The 16868-nt window shown below is 37.3% G+C and overlaps 4 protein-coding genes across 4 annotated transcripts; 2 read left to right on the forward strand and 2 right to left on the reverse strand.

Annotated features, from left to right (window-relative positions):
• Positions 1 to 1765: 1765 nt before the first annotated feature.
• Mul1 (Mitochondrial E3 ubiquitin protein ligase 1) lies at positions 1766 to 3696 on the forward strand. Its single transcript, XM_017619547.1, has 5 exons — positions 1766 to 1964; positions 2045 to 2214; positions 2273 to 2686; positions 2760 to 2967; positions 3562 to 3696. Exons 1-5 carry the CDS (start codon positions 1860 to 1862, stop codon positions 3679 to 3681), a joined length of 1017 nt encoding a protein of 338 aa, XP_017475036.1. The 5' UTR covers positions 1766 to 1859; the 3' UTR covers positions 3682 to 3696.
• A 36-nt stretch (positions 3697 to 3732) lies between these two features.
• Positions 3733 to 9234, reverse strand: LOC108365505 (FGGY carbohydrate kinase domain-containing protein). Its single transcript, XM_017619546.1, has 7 exons — positions 8210 to 9234; positions 5385 to 5892; positions 4946 to 5324; positions 4732 to 4882; positions 4543 to 4617; positions 4252 to 4473; positions 3733 to 4158 (listed from the first exon to the last, which is right to left on the reverse strand). The coding sequence occupies exons 1-7, from the start codon at positions 8405 to 8407 to the stop codon at positions 4012 to 4014; spliced, it is 1680 nt and encodes a 559-aa protein (XP_017475035.1). The 5' UTR covers positions 8408 to 9234; the 3' UTR covers positions 3733 to 4011.
• Positions 9235 to 12036: 2802 nt separating this feature from the next.
• On the forward strand, positions 12037 to 12725 carry Pop5 (POP5 ribonuclease P/MRP subunit). The gene is made up of 3 exons (XM_017619549.1): positions 12037 to 12073; positions 12139 to 12376; positions 12427 to 12725. The coding sequence occupies exons 1-3, from the start codon at positions 12054 to 12056 to the stop codon at positions 12604 to 12606; spliced, it is 438 nt and encodes a 145-aa protein (XP_017475038.1). The 5' UTR covers positions 12037 to 12053; the 3' UTR covers positions 12607 to 12725.
• Positions 12726 to 12783: 58 nt separating this feature from the next.
• Papst2 (adenosine 3'-phospho 5'-phosphosulfate transporter 2) lies at positions 12784 to 14718 on the reverse strand. Its single transcript, XM_017619548.1, has 3 exons — positions 13768 to 14718; positions 13512 to 13693; positions 12784 to 13448 (listed from the first exon to the last, which is right to left on the reverse strand). The coding sequence occupies exons 1-3, from the start codon at positions 14530 to 14532 to the stop codon at positions 13283 to 13285; spliced, it is 1113 nt and encodes a 370-aa protein (XP_017475037.1). The 5' UTR covers positions 14533 to 14718; the 3' UTR covers positions 12784 to 13282.
• Between the last annotated feature and the right edge of the window lie 2150 nt (positions 14719 to 16868).

A 16868-nucleotide genomic window follows, 5' to 3' on the forward strand; every position in this document is an offset into this window, starting at 1 on the left:
TCACATAGACTAGATGCAGGTTTGTACGAATAAATTATTCGTTCATATATTACCAACTTCATAGTTCTTAATAAAGAAATAGCAAAAATTATCCTCCTTTAATGAAATGTAAGCCTATTAATTTTTAAAAGTACATATGTACTCGTCGATTTTTTTCAGTGAAAAAAAAAACCAAAAAAAGTAAATAGCCAGCAATTTACTAAGCAAAAATCGATTTTTTGTTAAATTTCGTATTAAGAGCAGAGGAGCCTGTGAAACCTCCTCAAGGAAAGTGTTTATCTAATAAAAGAGCATTATAAAGTAACTCGACTCCAAAATATATCGTTCCAAAGAAGGTGATGAAACTGCGTCCACTAATGAGACCGGTATTCCTCACCCAGACCGAGATAACGACACAACTGTAGCAACAATGAAGGAGGTATTGAGGGCAGTGGTGGTAACATTCCTGCGAATTCAAAACCAAGGCTTATCAGCTGTTCTAGTAACACCAGTTTATCAGCCTCATTGCGAGAGTCGTGCCGAATGCAAGTCGTTTTTCGAGAGTCGAATCGTATCGAAAATTTAGCGCCATTGCCTAAAATACACTCGACTAGTGTATTAAAACGGAAAAACTTGGCAGCACTGCATAGTTTTCGACAATTTTCGTCGTTTGCTTATTTTTGCACGACAGTAGACAATGCTAATGTTGTCGAGTCGTACAATTCAGCCTAATTTACGACTTACGCAATGAGGCTGAATATGAATTCGTCTTGTTCAAAACTAAAGCTTCAAATCCAGGATTAACGGATCTTAAATCGCTAAAAAAAAGTCGACAATCAGTGTGGCCAGGGTATCCGTTTTGAAGCTAGATTTAAATTACACAGAGATCATGCTCATTTTCGTGCTTAACACCGTAATCTGTAATTAAAAAACAAATTTGCCATATAAAAATACTCCCTCGTTGATTTGTAATTATAAAATAATATCAGAAAAAAACGATAACTATTATATGCTCTACCTAGATTTATCGATTAGTTTTTCGAGTTAGAGGAGAAATGTCAGATGTGAAAGTAAACAAAAATGATTGCTGAGAAGGATAAGAGGTTTGAATAGATATTCTAAATAAAATATAAACTTAAAATATATTTAAATGGTTAATTTAGCAGAAAAGTGATTACAGTGGCATATAGAAGGAACTGGATTTTTCTTTATGTTGGGTCTTAAAGTTGTCAGAAAAGCAAGGGCAAGAAATTTTACAGCTAATAATCGCTAATAATGAGCCTTATCGTGCGTTTCATTTTCCCCGAACCGGTTCCCTTTTCACTTATGGTTTCCATGTATTTACTATGTATGCGGAATACAAATTTCTGGATGGTTTCTCTGGAATTTGTACTTGTTCTAAGCTTTTGTTTAAAGACAATTTAGATTAATTTTTTGTGAACATCTGGTCACCTACGCATAGCAATTGCAGCTATCATTGCAGTTGCGTTCCAGATGCTTCACGATATTCACGATTTGCAGGAACAGCTGTTTTCTCCATTAATAAACCTTATGGAAGGTGGTCACCTGGAACGACTACCGGTAAAAACCTGCAAATCGTGAAGAATCTGGAACGCAACTTGCATTTTATAAATTTAAATTGTTTGAACTAACAAAATTAACAGAAGTGTGTCTATAAAAACCGTTAATTTTTTAATTGAAAAAACTTGGCAGCACTTCTACTGGCACCACTGCTTTTTTACAACTTTACTTTCAGCTTATTTATCGCAGCCCACGGTAGGTTTTTTTGACATTCGTATCTGTTTTTTGCCCCAATTTGAAGAAAATGTAAATAAATTTCGAGCTATCCCAGCAAAAAAATACAATTTCATGTTGAAATTATGGAATTCCTGCACGAAACCATTGCGCTTGGCGTAGATTTACTAATCTTAGGTCTTTGTGTAAAAGAATATGTAAGCTACAAAAAGAATGTTAATTGCCTCAAGGTGAGTTCCGCATGCCAACAGCTGATGCAGAGTATCAAGTTACACACTGATTACATATGCGCTATGCTACTTTATTCCAGGCGGCACCACAACTAGCGATAGATGGTGATCTGAAGAAATATGTGGCCTCGCAAAAGGATAAAAAGATACCTTATGCTGTGGTACGCGGCACTGTCACACCAATTGGTGTTCCAATGCGCAGTGTCATGTCACCATCGGTGACTGGCGTCTTGCAAGTGATTAAATTGAGGTGAACAAAATGTTTAAACTCCCACGATGGCTTTCAACTAAAAAAATTTCCTCTTTAGTGAACACCGTGTAACACGCGGCTTTGCTGGTTTCTGGACTGAGCAACGCAAACTCATTCATGTCTCCTCGAATGAGATGCCTTTCGAATTGCGCAACAACGAGAGCAGTGTTGAAATTATCGACGCCCTCAGCGCTGCTGTGCTAGATATGGATGTAGTTTATGACAACTATGAACCGTCTTCGCTTTCCTTTTTCGATCATGTATTTGGCTTCTTTTCTGGTGTACGACAAAAGGGTCTGCAAACAACCGAAGAAGTGCTGCGAGATGGTAGCTTCATTACAGCCATCGGTGAATTAGAATTAGATGGGAAAACATTACGTTTGCAACCCTCGCCGGTGGGTCCACTCTTCTTGACAACTGCTACCAAATCTACGCTAATCAAAAAATTTGAAGAGGCTAAATCTTCAATGCTGTAAGACTTTAGTTTTATAATTAATAGATATTTATTTACATAGATATTTCTAATGCTTATTTTTATTTCTTAGTGTTAAAATCTTTGTTTGTGGCACAATATCGGCGGTTTTAATAGGCTTCATAGTTCGTAAATTGTATGCCAAAAAGAAGCAAGAACGTGATGAGCGTAAAATCAAAGAAACTTTAGAAAAAGAAAGGCGTGAAAGGCGCGCACGTACACGACCACTCAATCTTACGACAGAACAATTGTGTGTAGTGTGTTCAACCAATCCCAAAGAGGTAAGTAAACACTTAAAGATTTATTGCCTATTAAAAACGGTTAGAAGTGCATACTAAAACCAATAATTTTAGGAAAAAAATTTTAATTTTCAAGAAAATATGTATATTTTGATCGTTGCTCATCAGAAATGCAAAAAGACGTAACTAACGAAAACGTTTTGTACCATAAAAGGATAAGGGGATTTGTAATGCGATTAAATGTATCATGATCAATCATAAAGGGAAATTTTAGATTTTTGGTTAGTTAGTATAGTGTAATGCCACTGTTAGATGCTAATTTTTAACTGGGATTTTTAACTGACTTCAAAAAAGGATGAAGTTAATTATTCGAAATATTTTTTGTGTATGTTTCCGGCTAACATTGGACCACGTGAACCTTTTTCTATAATTTTTTTTTTTATCGGAAACGTAACCCAGGGTGATCCCATATTATTCGGGCTGATTTCCGATAATTGGATCATGAAGGGACTAACGGTACTCGGCAATTTTAATTGAAATTGGTTTTCTTGTGCTTAAAAATTACTTGTTACATTTACGAATTCCTTAAACCGATAATAAACAATCCAAAGGTTAACAATCTTACTTCTATTTCAGGTAATAATTCTGCCCTGTGGACATGTTTGCATCTGCGAAGACTGCTCCGAAAAGATTCGAGTTACATGCCCGGTATGTCGTGGTAAGATTGTAACAAAAGCTGCCGCTTTTATAGCTTAATTGTTGTTATTGATTGTAAAAGTCACAAATTAAACGTGAAGTATTCGAGAGGTTCGTATACCACATAACTTGTTTACTTAAATAAATACATTAAAAATCTATTTGTAATATTAAGTGCGGTTACGCGCAGTAGGCTACCAAAATATAAAACAACGCATAATTTATTATTTACATTAATTAACTAAATATATTGAATGTAAAGTTCATTGTAATCTACAAAAAGTCATTGAAAATTTCAAGCCAAAACACGTAACAATAAAGTATCATTAGATAATTTCCTAAACTTAAAAAACATTGGAACATACCTATGTATGTACATACATAGATATGCTATTTTGTATCTTCCATAATTCCCTTATATTTACGCTGATCTTCAAGCATTCGTTGGAAAACACGATATTTGCGATTATGAAAATCTTTCGTAGAACTTTTTGGTTTTAACAGTACACCAGTGCCGCCCATTGCTTTGGAGGTGGCCTTAGTAGAGAAAATATGAAATTGTTAGTTTAAAAATTTTTTAAATTATCCAAATATGCAGTTAACCTTAAGCTAAAGATTCCCATCACTCACCTCTAGACTACCAAAAGTATTTGCAGCGCATGCTCCCAACATTGCTGAACCGACCAAAACCATTTCTTGCTCGTCAGGTATCACAGCTGGCAGTTGGCAGATATCAGCATGGGCTTGCACATACACACTGTTCTTAGCTAAGCCGCCGCAAAACAACATACTATTGTAGGGCACACGTTTGTATTTTTCGACGAGGTTATCAATAATGTGACGGGTGCCATGCTATTTGTTGATAAAACATATGAGTCTTAAGCGCTTTTGATGTTTATCAATAAACTATAATTTACCTACCGCCAAAGCTTGTACAAAAGCCAAATACAAGAGAGCCAACGACTCTTCATCGGCATTCATATTGAGGCCTGAGATCTGCAAGAAGGAAATATAAGTAGAATTATGAATGCAATATATACAAATTAGTTCTCTTCTTATATATGTATGTATATTTATGTAACTAAATTTTCGCAATCTAAATTATTTTACCATTCCACGTAAATTCGGATCGGCAATAGGCGAACGATTACCGTGAAAATCGGGCCAAACATGCAGATCTTTTGTTAAGTAGCAAATGTCTTCATATTTGCGTTCTTTAGCCATTTTCTCCAAGAGATTATTTAAATATGTATAGATGTGCCTGTTAAGTAATAAATAAGACAAAAATCATTACAACCTGCTTTTTTAATTAATCCTTACTTACTCATTTTTACCCAGTTTCGCCTGTATGGCGGCATATTGTGAATGTCCTTTAACCACAAAATCCAGCAATATACCAGCAGCACTTTGTCCACCTTCATTGAGGAAGTAATTCGGTAGTATGGCACCCTTGTAAGGACCCCACACACCTTGGGCCATGCACGGCTCCCGTGTCAAACTCATATGACATGTGGATGTGCCACAAATAAGTGCCAATTTGCCCTGCAGATTTTCAAGTGATGCTGTGAGCTGTTTATCTGTTGCTTCTAACGCGGCACGACAACCGAACATACCCAAAGCGCCGGCGTGCGCATCAATCAGCGATGTGCCGACAATTGTACCAGGCAGTAGCGATAACTCTTCGGCGGCTTCATTCGTTAAGCCTGTAAAGGATATACAAGTATATGTATTTTTCTTCCAATACAATTTTTTTTCTCACAAACCATCGCCCACCGCCACACCCGGCTCATAAACGCGTTCGCCAATGATTTCAAAATTATTATTGCATAAATCGTCCAAACCGATTTGTTTCAAAAACTCTGCGCTCCAACGCATATTCATGGCATCGTAATTCCATTTGCAGACCACCGAACAAAGTGAGCGTGTATCCACGCCTGTACTGCGCCATGTTAAATAGTCAGGCAAGTCGAATGCACGCCAAATTTTCGCCCAAGTATGTTGTAGGTTTTTCTTCAGCCACAGCAACTTAGGTATTTCCATCTCCAGCGATACTTGGCCACCGACGTACTTCAGCAGATCATGCTTGGTTGCGTTAATAAGTGCGGCTTCAGCTTGAGCACGATGATCCATCCACAGTATTATATTCTGCTCACTGTTAAAGGTATTGCTTACCGTTAGCGGCTTGCCATTTGTGCCCAACACGACCAAAGAGCATGTGGCGTCGAAAGAAATTGATTTTATATATGCCTTGTTGGTATCGCTGGTGACTTCCTGGAATGGGGAAAAGTCGTTTTTTTTTTTGATAGTAAATGCAAGTGATTTTGTTAGGGATAGAGAAAATGATTGTAGCTAGGCTGCGGATGTTTATGCAGAAAAGATACATAACTATAAGTAAAATGCATAAAAACTTAGACATTTTGCTTATAGTTAAGTGATACATATTTAAGGCTTCGCCTTCTGCATCAACATCCGGAGTCTAATTATAACTTTGTATTGGCATTTTTCCATGATTGTGCAACTTAAACACGGATGCCAAAATTGTTAACTACGTATTATTTATTTATTGTTTTTTGTTATTTAAATTTCGTTTTCTATAAAAATTGTTTCTTTATGTACTTCATATAATATTATTTGATTTATTGTTTTTTTTTACTTTTCCGTTTTTTTTTTGTTTGTATTTTTTCCTTATTTAATTAATTTTATTTTTTGTTTGTTTTACTTATGTACATATCTACATATGTATGTATGTATATTTTGTTTTTTTTTCATTGTAATTTATATTCCGCTATATTCTTCTATTTTTTATACCCCTTATAATTGTTTTGTTTAAATTTACTGATTTTGTATTATTTCACTATGCTTTGTATAATCTTATTTGATTTATTATTTAATTGTTTCGTTTTTTTTTGTGTATTTTTTCCATATTTAATTGATTTTATTTTTTGTTTGTTTTATTTATATACATATCTACATATATATGTACATAAATGTATGTATGTATATATTTTTTCCCCTTGTAATTTATATTCTGCTATATTCTTCTATTTTTTATACCCCTTATATTTGTTTTGTTTAAAATTACTGATTTTGCATTATTTCACTATGCTTTGTATAATATTATTTGATTTATTATTTAATTGTTTTTTTTTCTGATTTGAGTTTTCGTTTTTTTTTTTGTATTTTTTCCTTGTTTAATTAATTTAATTTTTTGTTTGTTTTACTTATATACATATCTACATATATATTTTCATTGTAATTTATATTCTGCTATATTCTTCTATTTTTTATACCCCTTATATTTGTTTTGTTTAAATTTAGTGATGACTTTGTACTACCTTTTTGTCTTATTTTTGCGTGTACTTTGTTGTTGTTTCTGGTGTCGAAAGTGTCAAAAACTGCTATGATTTTTTTCTTCTGAATCAAAGTGTGCCTTGTGAAATAAAAAAATAATAAATAAATAAAAAATTAAAAATTGAAATTGGGGAAAAAATAAAAATTGTTGCAACTTTCTTTCTTAGTAAATTTGTTTGCTCTTTGAAGCATTTATTCGTCCTTTGCAAGGCCGAGTAATCTCCGGTTGTGCTGCTGAGTTGGGCGAACGTTCCAAAAGTTGCTATTCAATCGCTTGTTTTGTATGGAAAAAGGTTTCACATACAAATAGATTTTAACAGTTTTGAATTTTTGTGAGAATAAATTGAAAATATTTGACATTTTCGAGACCAAATAATTTGAAACAAAATCAAATCAGCTGCTCTACTGATACTACCTGTGTAATGTGCCTTGGTATGTATATTTTTTGGTTCAATTTTTTATCTTAACCGCCCAATTCTGTGTTTTCTTGATAAATTTTTTGTAAAGAAATTTTATCAAGATTTTTATCAAGAAAAAGCTTCCTTCGCATTCTGTGTCAATATTTATAAAACAAAAAGCTCTACGATTTCCACATTAGTGGAACTGATTTCCACATGAGTGGAGCTGATTTCATTGTCACATATGAAAAATATGATTTTAAAAGCAAAAAAGCTTTTGACTGCCGTAGCCGAGTAGGTAGAGATGTCGACTATAATTCCGTGTATCGCAGGTTCAAATGCCAACACATGGAGTATTTAATTGCTAGAAACAAATTTATTAATATACAAAATTTATACATTTCATATGAAATTTCAATTTGTCAATAGCATTTTCCATCTTGATAATTTATAAAGAAAAGAGCTTTTGGTTTCTGTGCTAGAATACCAATTCTTGATAAATAATAAAAAATTGACAAATTATAAAGATTTTCAATTTATCAAGTGCACAGAATCGGGCTGTAAGTGTTTTATTAGAATTTAAACAATGGACATCCAATTAAGAAAAGGTTATCTTTGGCGGTTAAATTATCGCAACAAAATTTGACAAAAACATACAAATGTATGCGCATACATACGAGTGAATTAATACATCCAAACATAAATACGCCAATCACTTACGCTAATACATACTATGTACATATGTATGTGCATACAAATTAGCATTTTAATGCAGTACGTGCCTCTTTTCATTTTTTGTAAACATAAAAAAAAAAACGTTAAAGAGAATCATGTTTCACCTTCACACAATGACACACCGAGCGCCAAATATCCTCAGACGATTGCTCGTAGTGATCGCTCTCGGGATTCCAAGTTTTTATTGCCTTCACACACTGCTTCAGCACAGTGCCTTTCACATCGACCAGCGCCGCACGGGCACTTCCCGTGCCAACATCGACACCAACAAAATACGTATTGGCCGCAACGGACATGATCATCAAGTGGTATCAAGAATCTTTACTAGATAACCGCAACTATGTTAAATTTTGAATGAACCAGTTTTAGGTATTTGAAAATTTAGGTTTACAGTGTATCAGAATTTGCGTCTTGGCTTAACAACTCGACAACTTGTCAGCAACACTGGCGGTCACAATCTGAATTAATTGGGAGCTTCAGCTTTTCGATTGACTGCCTATTGCTGTTTTTTTGCCTAATGTTTATCAGTAATAAATTGACAAAAAATTGTATACATATACATATTTGCATACATAGCGATGCTGATAACAACAGCAATCCAGTGGTCGTTCCGCGAGGCTATTAAGTCAATTTACGTAGACAACAGACTTGTGTATTTTATTTTTCTTTGTTTTTTTGCAAATGAAATACTGAGGCAGATTTACAATTGTTTTCCTTGTAAAGCGTTTATGAACAAAAATACTCAATCTCTTGAGTGGAAATTCAGTCAACTCTGAGCACCGCACCTGTTTTCTTGTTGCTCTTGTATGGCATTGGGCTTATCAATGCAAACTGTGAAAGAGAGTAGTTGCCGTAATTATAATGCGGTCTTTAAATTGTCTCTAATTGTTATTATGTATACATGTGTGTATGTATTTGCATACACAAAGGCACACGAAAAGGTATGAAAGACTTTGCAAAATACTTGCTACTATTTTTTTTTTCAATGCAATATTCGTTACAATTCAACTTTAAAATAATCTTTAAATGTCTAGTAGGAAATTGAGAAAAAAGTTCGTAAAAAAGGATATCATTGATTAAAAATTTAAGTGATCTCAATGGCAATCACTACCAACTTATGTTTATTTATTTTTAGAAATTTTCATTTCAAATATAATTCGGTCTATGACAGAAACCACATAAATAAAGGTTTAAAAATTGCACAAACTAATCAAACTTAAAAAAAAATGTAAACTTTTTATTCGGAGTTTTTAGACAGTTTTCGAGAATGCAGTTTTGTTTGAGCATTTTGTTCCACATAACGTCTGAAAAAAAATTTTGTTCCTCTGTTTGATGAGCTTTTTTGACCTAAATGGTTGGTAATTAGTGCAAATAAAACAACATTTTTTCACTGCTTTGCCCCACGTTTCGCTAAAACTCCTTAGCATCCTCAGGGGCGAAACTTTATTTTAAATTAACGAACAACAACCATGTGAAAACGGTCAAGTGCTGTCGAGCTCGAAATATTTAATTTGTATAACTGCGTTTTTAACGCGCACCACGCTCTTTGGCACTTAATCCTGGCAAATGATCGTAGGGGAAACCTATTGGCTAATCTGATAGACGATTCGACTTTCTGCACCATGAACAATCACGAACCACCAGGATATGGGAACTTGCAGCAACTCGTTAGACCTAACAATTGTTAGCGCAGGCCTGTTAAACTCTAACAAAGCTGATTGCAACGTCTTAGCGGATGTTACTGAGAGCAGCTTCGCCGCCTTTCCCACAACCGCAAACGTATATGATGGCGAGCTGCCACAGCGCCGCTTTGGGACCTTAATTTGGAGTTTCGGCAACTGGTAAACCAATTTAAGCGGAAAAAGCGGGAGAAGCATTTGAAAACCTGCAACTTCGCTTCTGATGCGAGTAAGCTGTGGTCAACCGGGAGGTTCCTGTCTAATCTGACGAGACGTGTCGACAGAGTGGAAATTTCATTCGATGGTCATCCATCGTCGAAACCGAAAAAATGCCCGAGCTATTCTAGCCGGCAATTCAAACTGCATTCTTCGGTAAATAAGGCCAAGCGTCGAGTGATCAGGAGGCTGCACAAACCGCCAGTGCTCCGCTTCCTAGGTCTAGTCTAGGTGGCCATCGGTAAGGCGAAAACCTCCAAAGCCATCGGCCCCAACGGTATTTACATGCTGATAGTGAAACATTTGGGTCCGGCGAGAGGAGCATATCTCTCGCGATGTGTGTCTCCCTGCTGAAACCGGGGAATTCCGCCGATAAAGAAGAGTGTTACTGACCAATAACGCTGCTTTCCCTGGACACTTGAGCCTTGTTACTCCAGCACTTCACATACAACCTGACCCCAGCGCAGCATCTGTGTCATTTCCATAAAGTGCACATCACAAAAACGGGTACTTAACGTCAAATAACTCGTGGCCTTAACCGTAACCGCTCCTGTGAGAGAATGGTCATAGTATTGTTGGACCTGTCAAAGGCGTTTAGAACCGTTGTCATTCCGCGCTAGTAGAAGACATGGAGGTTTTCTCTCTCCCACAGGGACTCAAACGATGGTCGGCAATCATCAGTAACCTTTCGATATCAAACTGAAGAATTAAGCAAGGTGTTCCACAAGGTGGTGTTCTCCCCCCGCCCTCTACTGTTTAACTTCTTTATCCCGAAGCTTTCACCGGAGGGAATTTCCCTGGCGTCATACGCTGACGACTGTTCTGTAATTACGTCCGACGGTGAGCAACCCGAAAATTTTAGTGGTTACCTTTGACAGCCTGCTTTCCCTCTCCGCGCAACCGTCGCACTCCGCGTGAGCACCCCAACAAACCCTGGCTTGAGGAAGACCATCCGCCCAGGCACGTCAAGGGGCATTTTTTCGAGAGCCACGAAGGCGGTCCATCAAACCTCTGGGCCCGACGAGTGATCCGGGCTAGAATCGTAACATCCGTTCACGGATCGAAAACGATACGAAAGAAAATTACGTGATACGTCGGTGAGTATTAGCTGAATAGGACAAAGGGTACGATCACGTATGTCATAATCTGAAAAATGTATCTTTACGTGACGAGTAGTACGATATCGTATGTGACGATTCGAGCCAGGTATTTCTGGTGGCACTCCACCGGCGACAGGCGTGAGCACCCCAAAGGACCCTTGCTTGATGAAGAGCATCTGCCCAGGCACGTCATAAGGCATTTTTTCGAGAGCCGCGAAGGCGGTCCAGCAAACCTCTGGGCCCGACGAGTGATCAGGGGTCTGTCACCACCTACCGCGACTCTCCAAATATTACAGACTTTGAGCTTCAGTGCCACGAGAGAGCCGCGCTACTCTATCCCAATTACGGTCAAGATATTACAGCCATCTTAACATCTACTTATCCAGGCATGTAGGGACTCCCCACATGACACCAACCACCTCTTCGCATGTCAGCTCAAACTAACTCAGCTAACACCTTCGGAACAGCTCGCTTCTTGGGCCTATCGTTAGTTGAGCTTGACGACAACGCTTGATGGACAAACCGACCTAGGCGGGGCTTAGTAGTGCCGCCACAACACCTGTTTCTGGAAAAAGGAGTCCGCATCGCTTGACACCCCACTGGGGTTCGTACACCCTAATTCCCCTAACAGTAGCATGATGTATAGACGGACTGTTAGTTCCGTTTACAACTTATTTCGTTCGGTTGAGATGAAGAGCTTGTGGTTCCGTCGGAAGTTTCCGTTTCCTGAACATAAGTGGCATCCATCATGCACTAATACAAATATGCAAATCTCGTGCACGACCATTAATTTCCAGCATGCAAAATTTTATTGCATGCGTTCTCAAGCGCCTACATCTGGCAACTCTCAATACTAAGCAACGAACAGCTGATTTCTGTTTATGTTCGAAAATCAACAAACAAGCGTGCAAGGTGTTAAATACGACTTGCAAGCGCGATTTTTACATACAGAAATGGTGCGAATTAAAAATCGGTAAATTAATAAACAATAAGCTAAATATGTACATACGCTCAATATATATTCAATATTATTTGTAGTTACATTGTAGTGCGAATAGTACCCGAGGTACCTGCAAAAGTATTAAATTTCCATGATGCTGTGATTGCCAAATGTATCCTAAACCATGTGAAGAAATTCTACGGCGACTATGGACTAGGCACTGTTGAGCAAGGATTTCGCGTGAAATATTGCAATGAACGGACAAAAGTGACTATAATTAGATGCTTACATCGATCACATCGCGTTGTAACTAGCACTTTACCCTTAATAACAATGGTGAGTTGTATAAAAAAGGCGTCTAAAATTTTATAAACTATTTATTAAAGATAGGAGACGTTCGGGCGAAATTTCATACTCTTTACACTGGCGCAACTATAATTCAGTGTAACAAATTCATAATCAATCACCAGCAGCGATTTTTGGACGAAATGGTTGGGCAAATTGCATCTGCGAAGGAGCGGAAGGAGTTCATTAAACGTGTTATGGAGTTCGATTTAGAACAATAATTTGTATCCTTCTCTGTCAAACAATAAATAGATCAAGTTCAAAAGTGTAATTAATTTAAAAATACGCTTTACGTGTATTTCAATAAATTTTGGTTCGCACTTAAGTTGTGACTGCAAAATTTAATACATTTTTACACTTACTACGTATGTACACATAATAAAAATAACTTGTGTATGGTATCTACATGTATACAAAATGTTTCTTACATAAAAAATACAAATAAAATATATATAGTAATAAACTGCTGCTAATAGCTTATCAAAGGCCGTATGTTTATAGTAGATTTTATAACAAAAACGAGCTACAATGCCAACTTTTATTCTTCAAAGGTAATCTAAATCTGGGTGGCACTATGTTTTAATTTTATTATGGCCATTACCAATATCCGGCAACTAGGTATGTATATTTTTATAATTAACAGCAGTGAAGGAGTCATTTTGAATTAACAGAAAAATTATTTGTTGGTGATGGAGGGTTGAAGCTGTAGCTATTGTTTAAGTTACACAGATACAAAGAATATGTCTGACGAGCTATTGATTCCAAATCTAATTGCTTATTACATATATCTACACTAAATTTGGTATCGAAGTAGTTAAAACATACTTAAACTTGACACATTTGCCAAGTATTTATGTACAGACGTATGTATGTATATGAGAAAACCGTACGACATATTCATACTTCCACCAAGAATTTGCGACTGGTCGATCTTTCCCAAATACGGAAGGCGTTAAGTGCGTACTTCAACTTGTGTTCAAAGTCTCGCATAGTCATCTTTGTTTTTTTACTATAAACATTTAAATATATGCCTAGCACAACTATTAAACCTGACCATAGATATCTGAAAATTGAAAATTATATATATATTAAGGAAATCGTTTATTAAAATTGTTCAGGAACTTACTGCCATGTAAACGGTTTGCTAAAGAAAACAAACGATAAAGCAATCGTTACTGCCTTTCTTGCTGTTGTCACCGTAGCCGCCACTGGTGCACCACTGCTACGCACTAAAGCCAACACGAATTGTATGCCTAAGTAGCCAGATAAGCTAAAAAAGAAGCCATAGCCGAATGTTTCCAAAGTATGCTGAAACGAGGTGGGAAAATTTGTTTTTGGAAAAAAAAAATATTTGTATGTGCATGTTTCTTCCGAGTTCTCACCTCCAGGCAGAACGCAAAACCGCTGAAAAAGTTTCCCGTCAACATCAATATAACCAGCAGATAAATAAAACCTAGCCCATAAGAGTAGAGCACAACCTCACTGCTTGGTGCGCGATATTCGCGCATTGCTTTTTCCTGTACATTGCCAATAGCTGCATCGCACAACAAAGCTGTTGATATCATAGCCACTCCTGTAACATTAAAATTCGGCGATACTTGCGAGTCAGCGAGCGTAAACCAAGCTAAACCAATGCACATAGCAATTGCCGCTGCAAAGTCTAGTGGTCCATAACGTTTCCCTTGTATTAAAATACTGCCAATTAACACAGGAATCAACTTGCAACACTTGAAAATCACTTGCGTAGGATAGTTAAGGTAACCTAGACTGGAATTAGACAATCCCATAGTGCCAAGTGTTAGCGCAGCAAGTAGAAAATACGTACGCATCGGTATGCAACGCTGAGAAGTGTCAACGCTGCCGCCAGGCAGCAACTTATCTCTACGTCTTGCCTCTAAATCGCGTTCAATCACACCGAAGCATATATAATAACCGAATTGCACTAGAGTGAGGAACCAGCCGTATGGCTTAAATCCTTCGACAGTGAAAATAAGTTCCTGCAGGTACCCGTAAATAAGGTAGAGCACAAAAACACCGGCACAACTTAGAAGGAATTGTGTGGTGCGATTGTAGTACGTCAGATTGAAGCAGAGAATTCGCAATTCAGGTGGATCAGAATCCGGATGTTTGCCTCCGTTGTTACTCATTTTTATAAGATTCGGGGCGTCGTTTTAAATATTTACGTTTCACTCTACACTCTTATCAATGGATAAAAGTACAATTTGTGAAAAACACTCGGCCACTTACAATCCTAAAATCTAGCTTTGTTTACATGCCAACCGCCACATATACATTCTATGCATCTTCGAAATTCGAATTAAGGTTATATGAAAGTAGGAGTGTTCGCTATGCAACTGCCAGTAAGAATTAGCCAGTAACAAAATCCAGAGAAGAAGGTACCTTACTCTCCCAAAGAGAGACTCTTACTAAGTTTTGCGCGAACAGGAATTAGCAAACATTAGTTGCGTTTTTTTACTCATTTCCAGTAAAATCCAGTAAAAGTTTTTACGAATTTTCATGTTTTGGCGTTTTCGTACGCAAAAACTTGCAAAGTAGGGGAAATTGAGAGAGCGAAAAATGACAGCTGAAGTTGCAAGTTTTTACTGGATTTTACTGGATAAATTTTTACTTGTAAGAATTTGCCAGTACGAAAAACAGCTGATCGCATGTTGCTGGATGAAATTTAAACTAATAAGGAAACTGTTTGTGGCTTTTTATTGTTCAATTTCACAAAATAAACCTATTTAAATACAAAATATATTGTTTTATAAGGAATTTGCTGTGAATAAACAATCAATTTATCAGCTGTTCATGAAACTTGCAAATTATTACTGGAAAAGCGTTCGCGTACTTTTTTGCAAATTTTTTCTATGAGAGCGAATTCTTAGAAATAAAGTTACTGGAGAGTTACTGGCAAGTTACTGGATAATTTGTAAAAAAACACAACTATTTGCAAGTTTCACTGCCAGCTGGCGTCCACGGTTGCATTTCGAGCATAATAATTTTTTTAAATTATTTCAGGTAGAAAGCAAAACAGGACCTATACGTATATTTTTTCTTAATCTGACTTTCTTCAACATACGCTTCAATTTCTTTGTGGAAGTCACTGTCGCATATCCTATATCGACAGTGGTGTCGAGTGCGTTCCGATTACGAATACAACTTTTTCAGTCAAGTACCTTTCAAATGTTTGGAATTAATTAAATTAATTGAATAAACGAATATTTACCTACTTCTTTCATTAGTAAATCGCAACAAGATTGTTCATTTTTAAATTTAACGAACTTGTTGATTCAAATTAATGTGTGCCACAATCCTGCTTGCAAATTCTTACAGGTCAATTCTGCGCTGGTAACATATGGGGTGTTCACAGTTCGTTCCAAATAGTGTCTCAAAATGTAGACGTCTACATTTTCAGACACAATTTGGAACGAACTGTGAACACCCCAATAAATTTTATAACCGGTATTAAAGTGTCTGTCAATTTTTTAAACCTTTTTCGCATTCTGTGCTCTCTTGTAACCGGTAAATTTGGTTACCATCTCATAAGCTGGTAACAAAATATTGCCCCGTGAAATATGCAATACAGGAATTTCCACAAATCTTCATAGTTGAGTTGCTGAATATTTTCACTGCATTACCAACGTACCTAGAATCGCGGCGACAAGAAGTGGTAACATGTTTTGGTAATAAAATTTTCCGGTCACAAAATCTTCGGTAACGTGCAGAATAGACCTGTTACTGGGTAAAATTTTCCCAGCACGAATTTGCAACTTCCCCTCCTACCAACATGCCACACAAATTTATTTTTTATTTCGCTGTATTATTATTTACTTTCGTCACGCGCGCGCGCGTTATATATCAATTATTCCCCTCGCTAGGGCAGGCACCTTGCCGTTGGTGCGGGGGCTTAGCTGCACCTCCATTCAGCCCTTCTCTGGACTGGGGTAACGCAGACGCTTTCAGCTTCTGCGCTACCCTCTTTCCAGCTTAGGGCTGCGGGCGGACAGCGACCAAGAACTGCCACCTCCTAATCCAGGGTGTAACGCGACACCGTGCCCATTGGACGGTTTGCAGCCAGGAGGGAAAACCGGCTGTATTTTAACGGCGCCTTCTCGACACCGGGCCGCCTCGAGGAGTAACGGTGGCCTTACTGCGGCAAGGGGCGCTGTCGTGGCGGACGAATGAGATCCCCAACAACTACTTAGACTGCTACGCCTGGCTGGTCAGGCATGCGGTCGTACGAACAAGATGAATACAACTAAAAATGAACAACAAAAACAAAAGCAAAATCAAGGTACAAGCAAGCAACAACAACAAGCTAACAACAACAGCAACTACAAGACTAGGAACACAAATAGCACAAAAGCACAAGAAATGGTACAAGAGAAAGCTAAAGGTACAAAGCAAGAGGAACGGAGGAAGAGATTCCTAGAGGGCCTCTCCGATGCTGAAGCGGCACTCTTTTTAGAGCACGCGCGGG

Source organism: Rhagoletis zephyria, unplaced genomic scaffold, assembly GCF_001687245.7.
Source record: "Rhagoletis zephyria isolate East Lansing unplaced genomic scaffold, Rhagoletis_zephyria_1.1 Rzeph_scaffold_01898, whole genome shotgun sequence".
In the NCBI taxonomy this organism is placed as follows: domain Eukaryota; kingdom Metazoa; phylum Arthropoda; class Insecta; order Diptera; family Tephritidae; genus Rhagoletis; species Rhagoletis zephyria.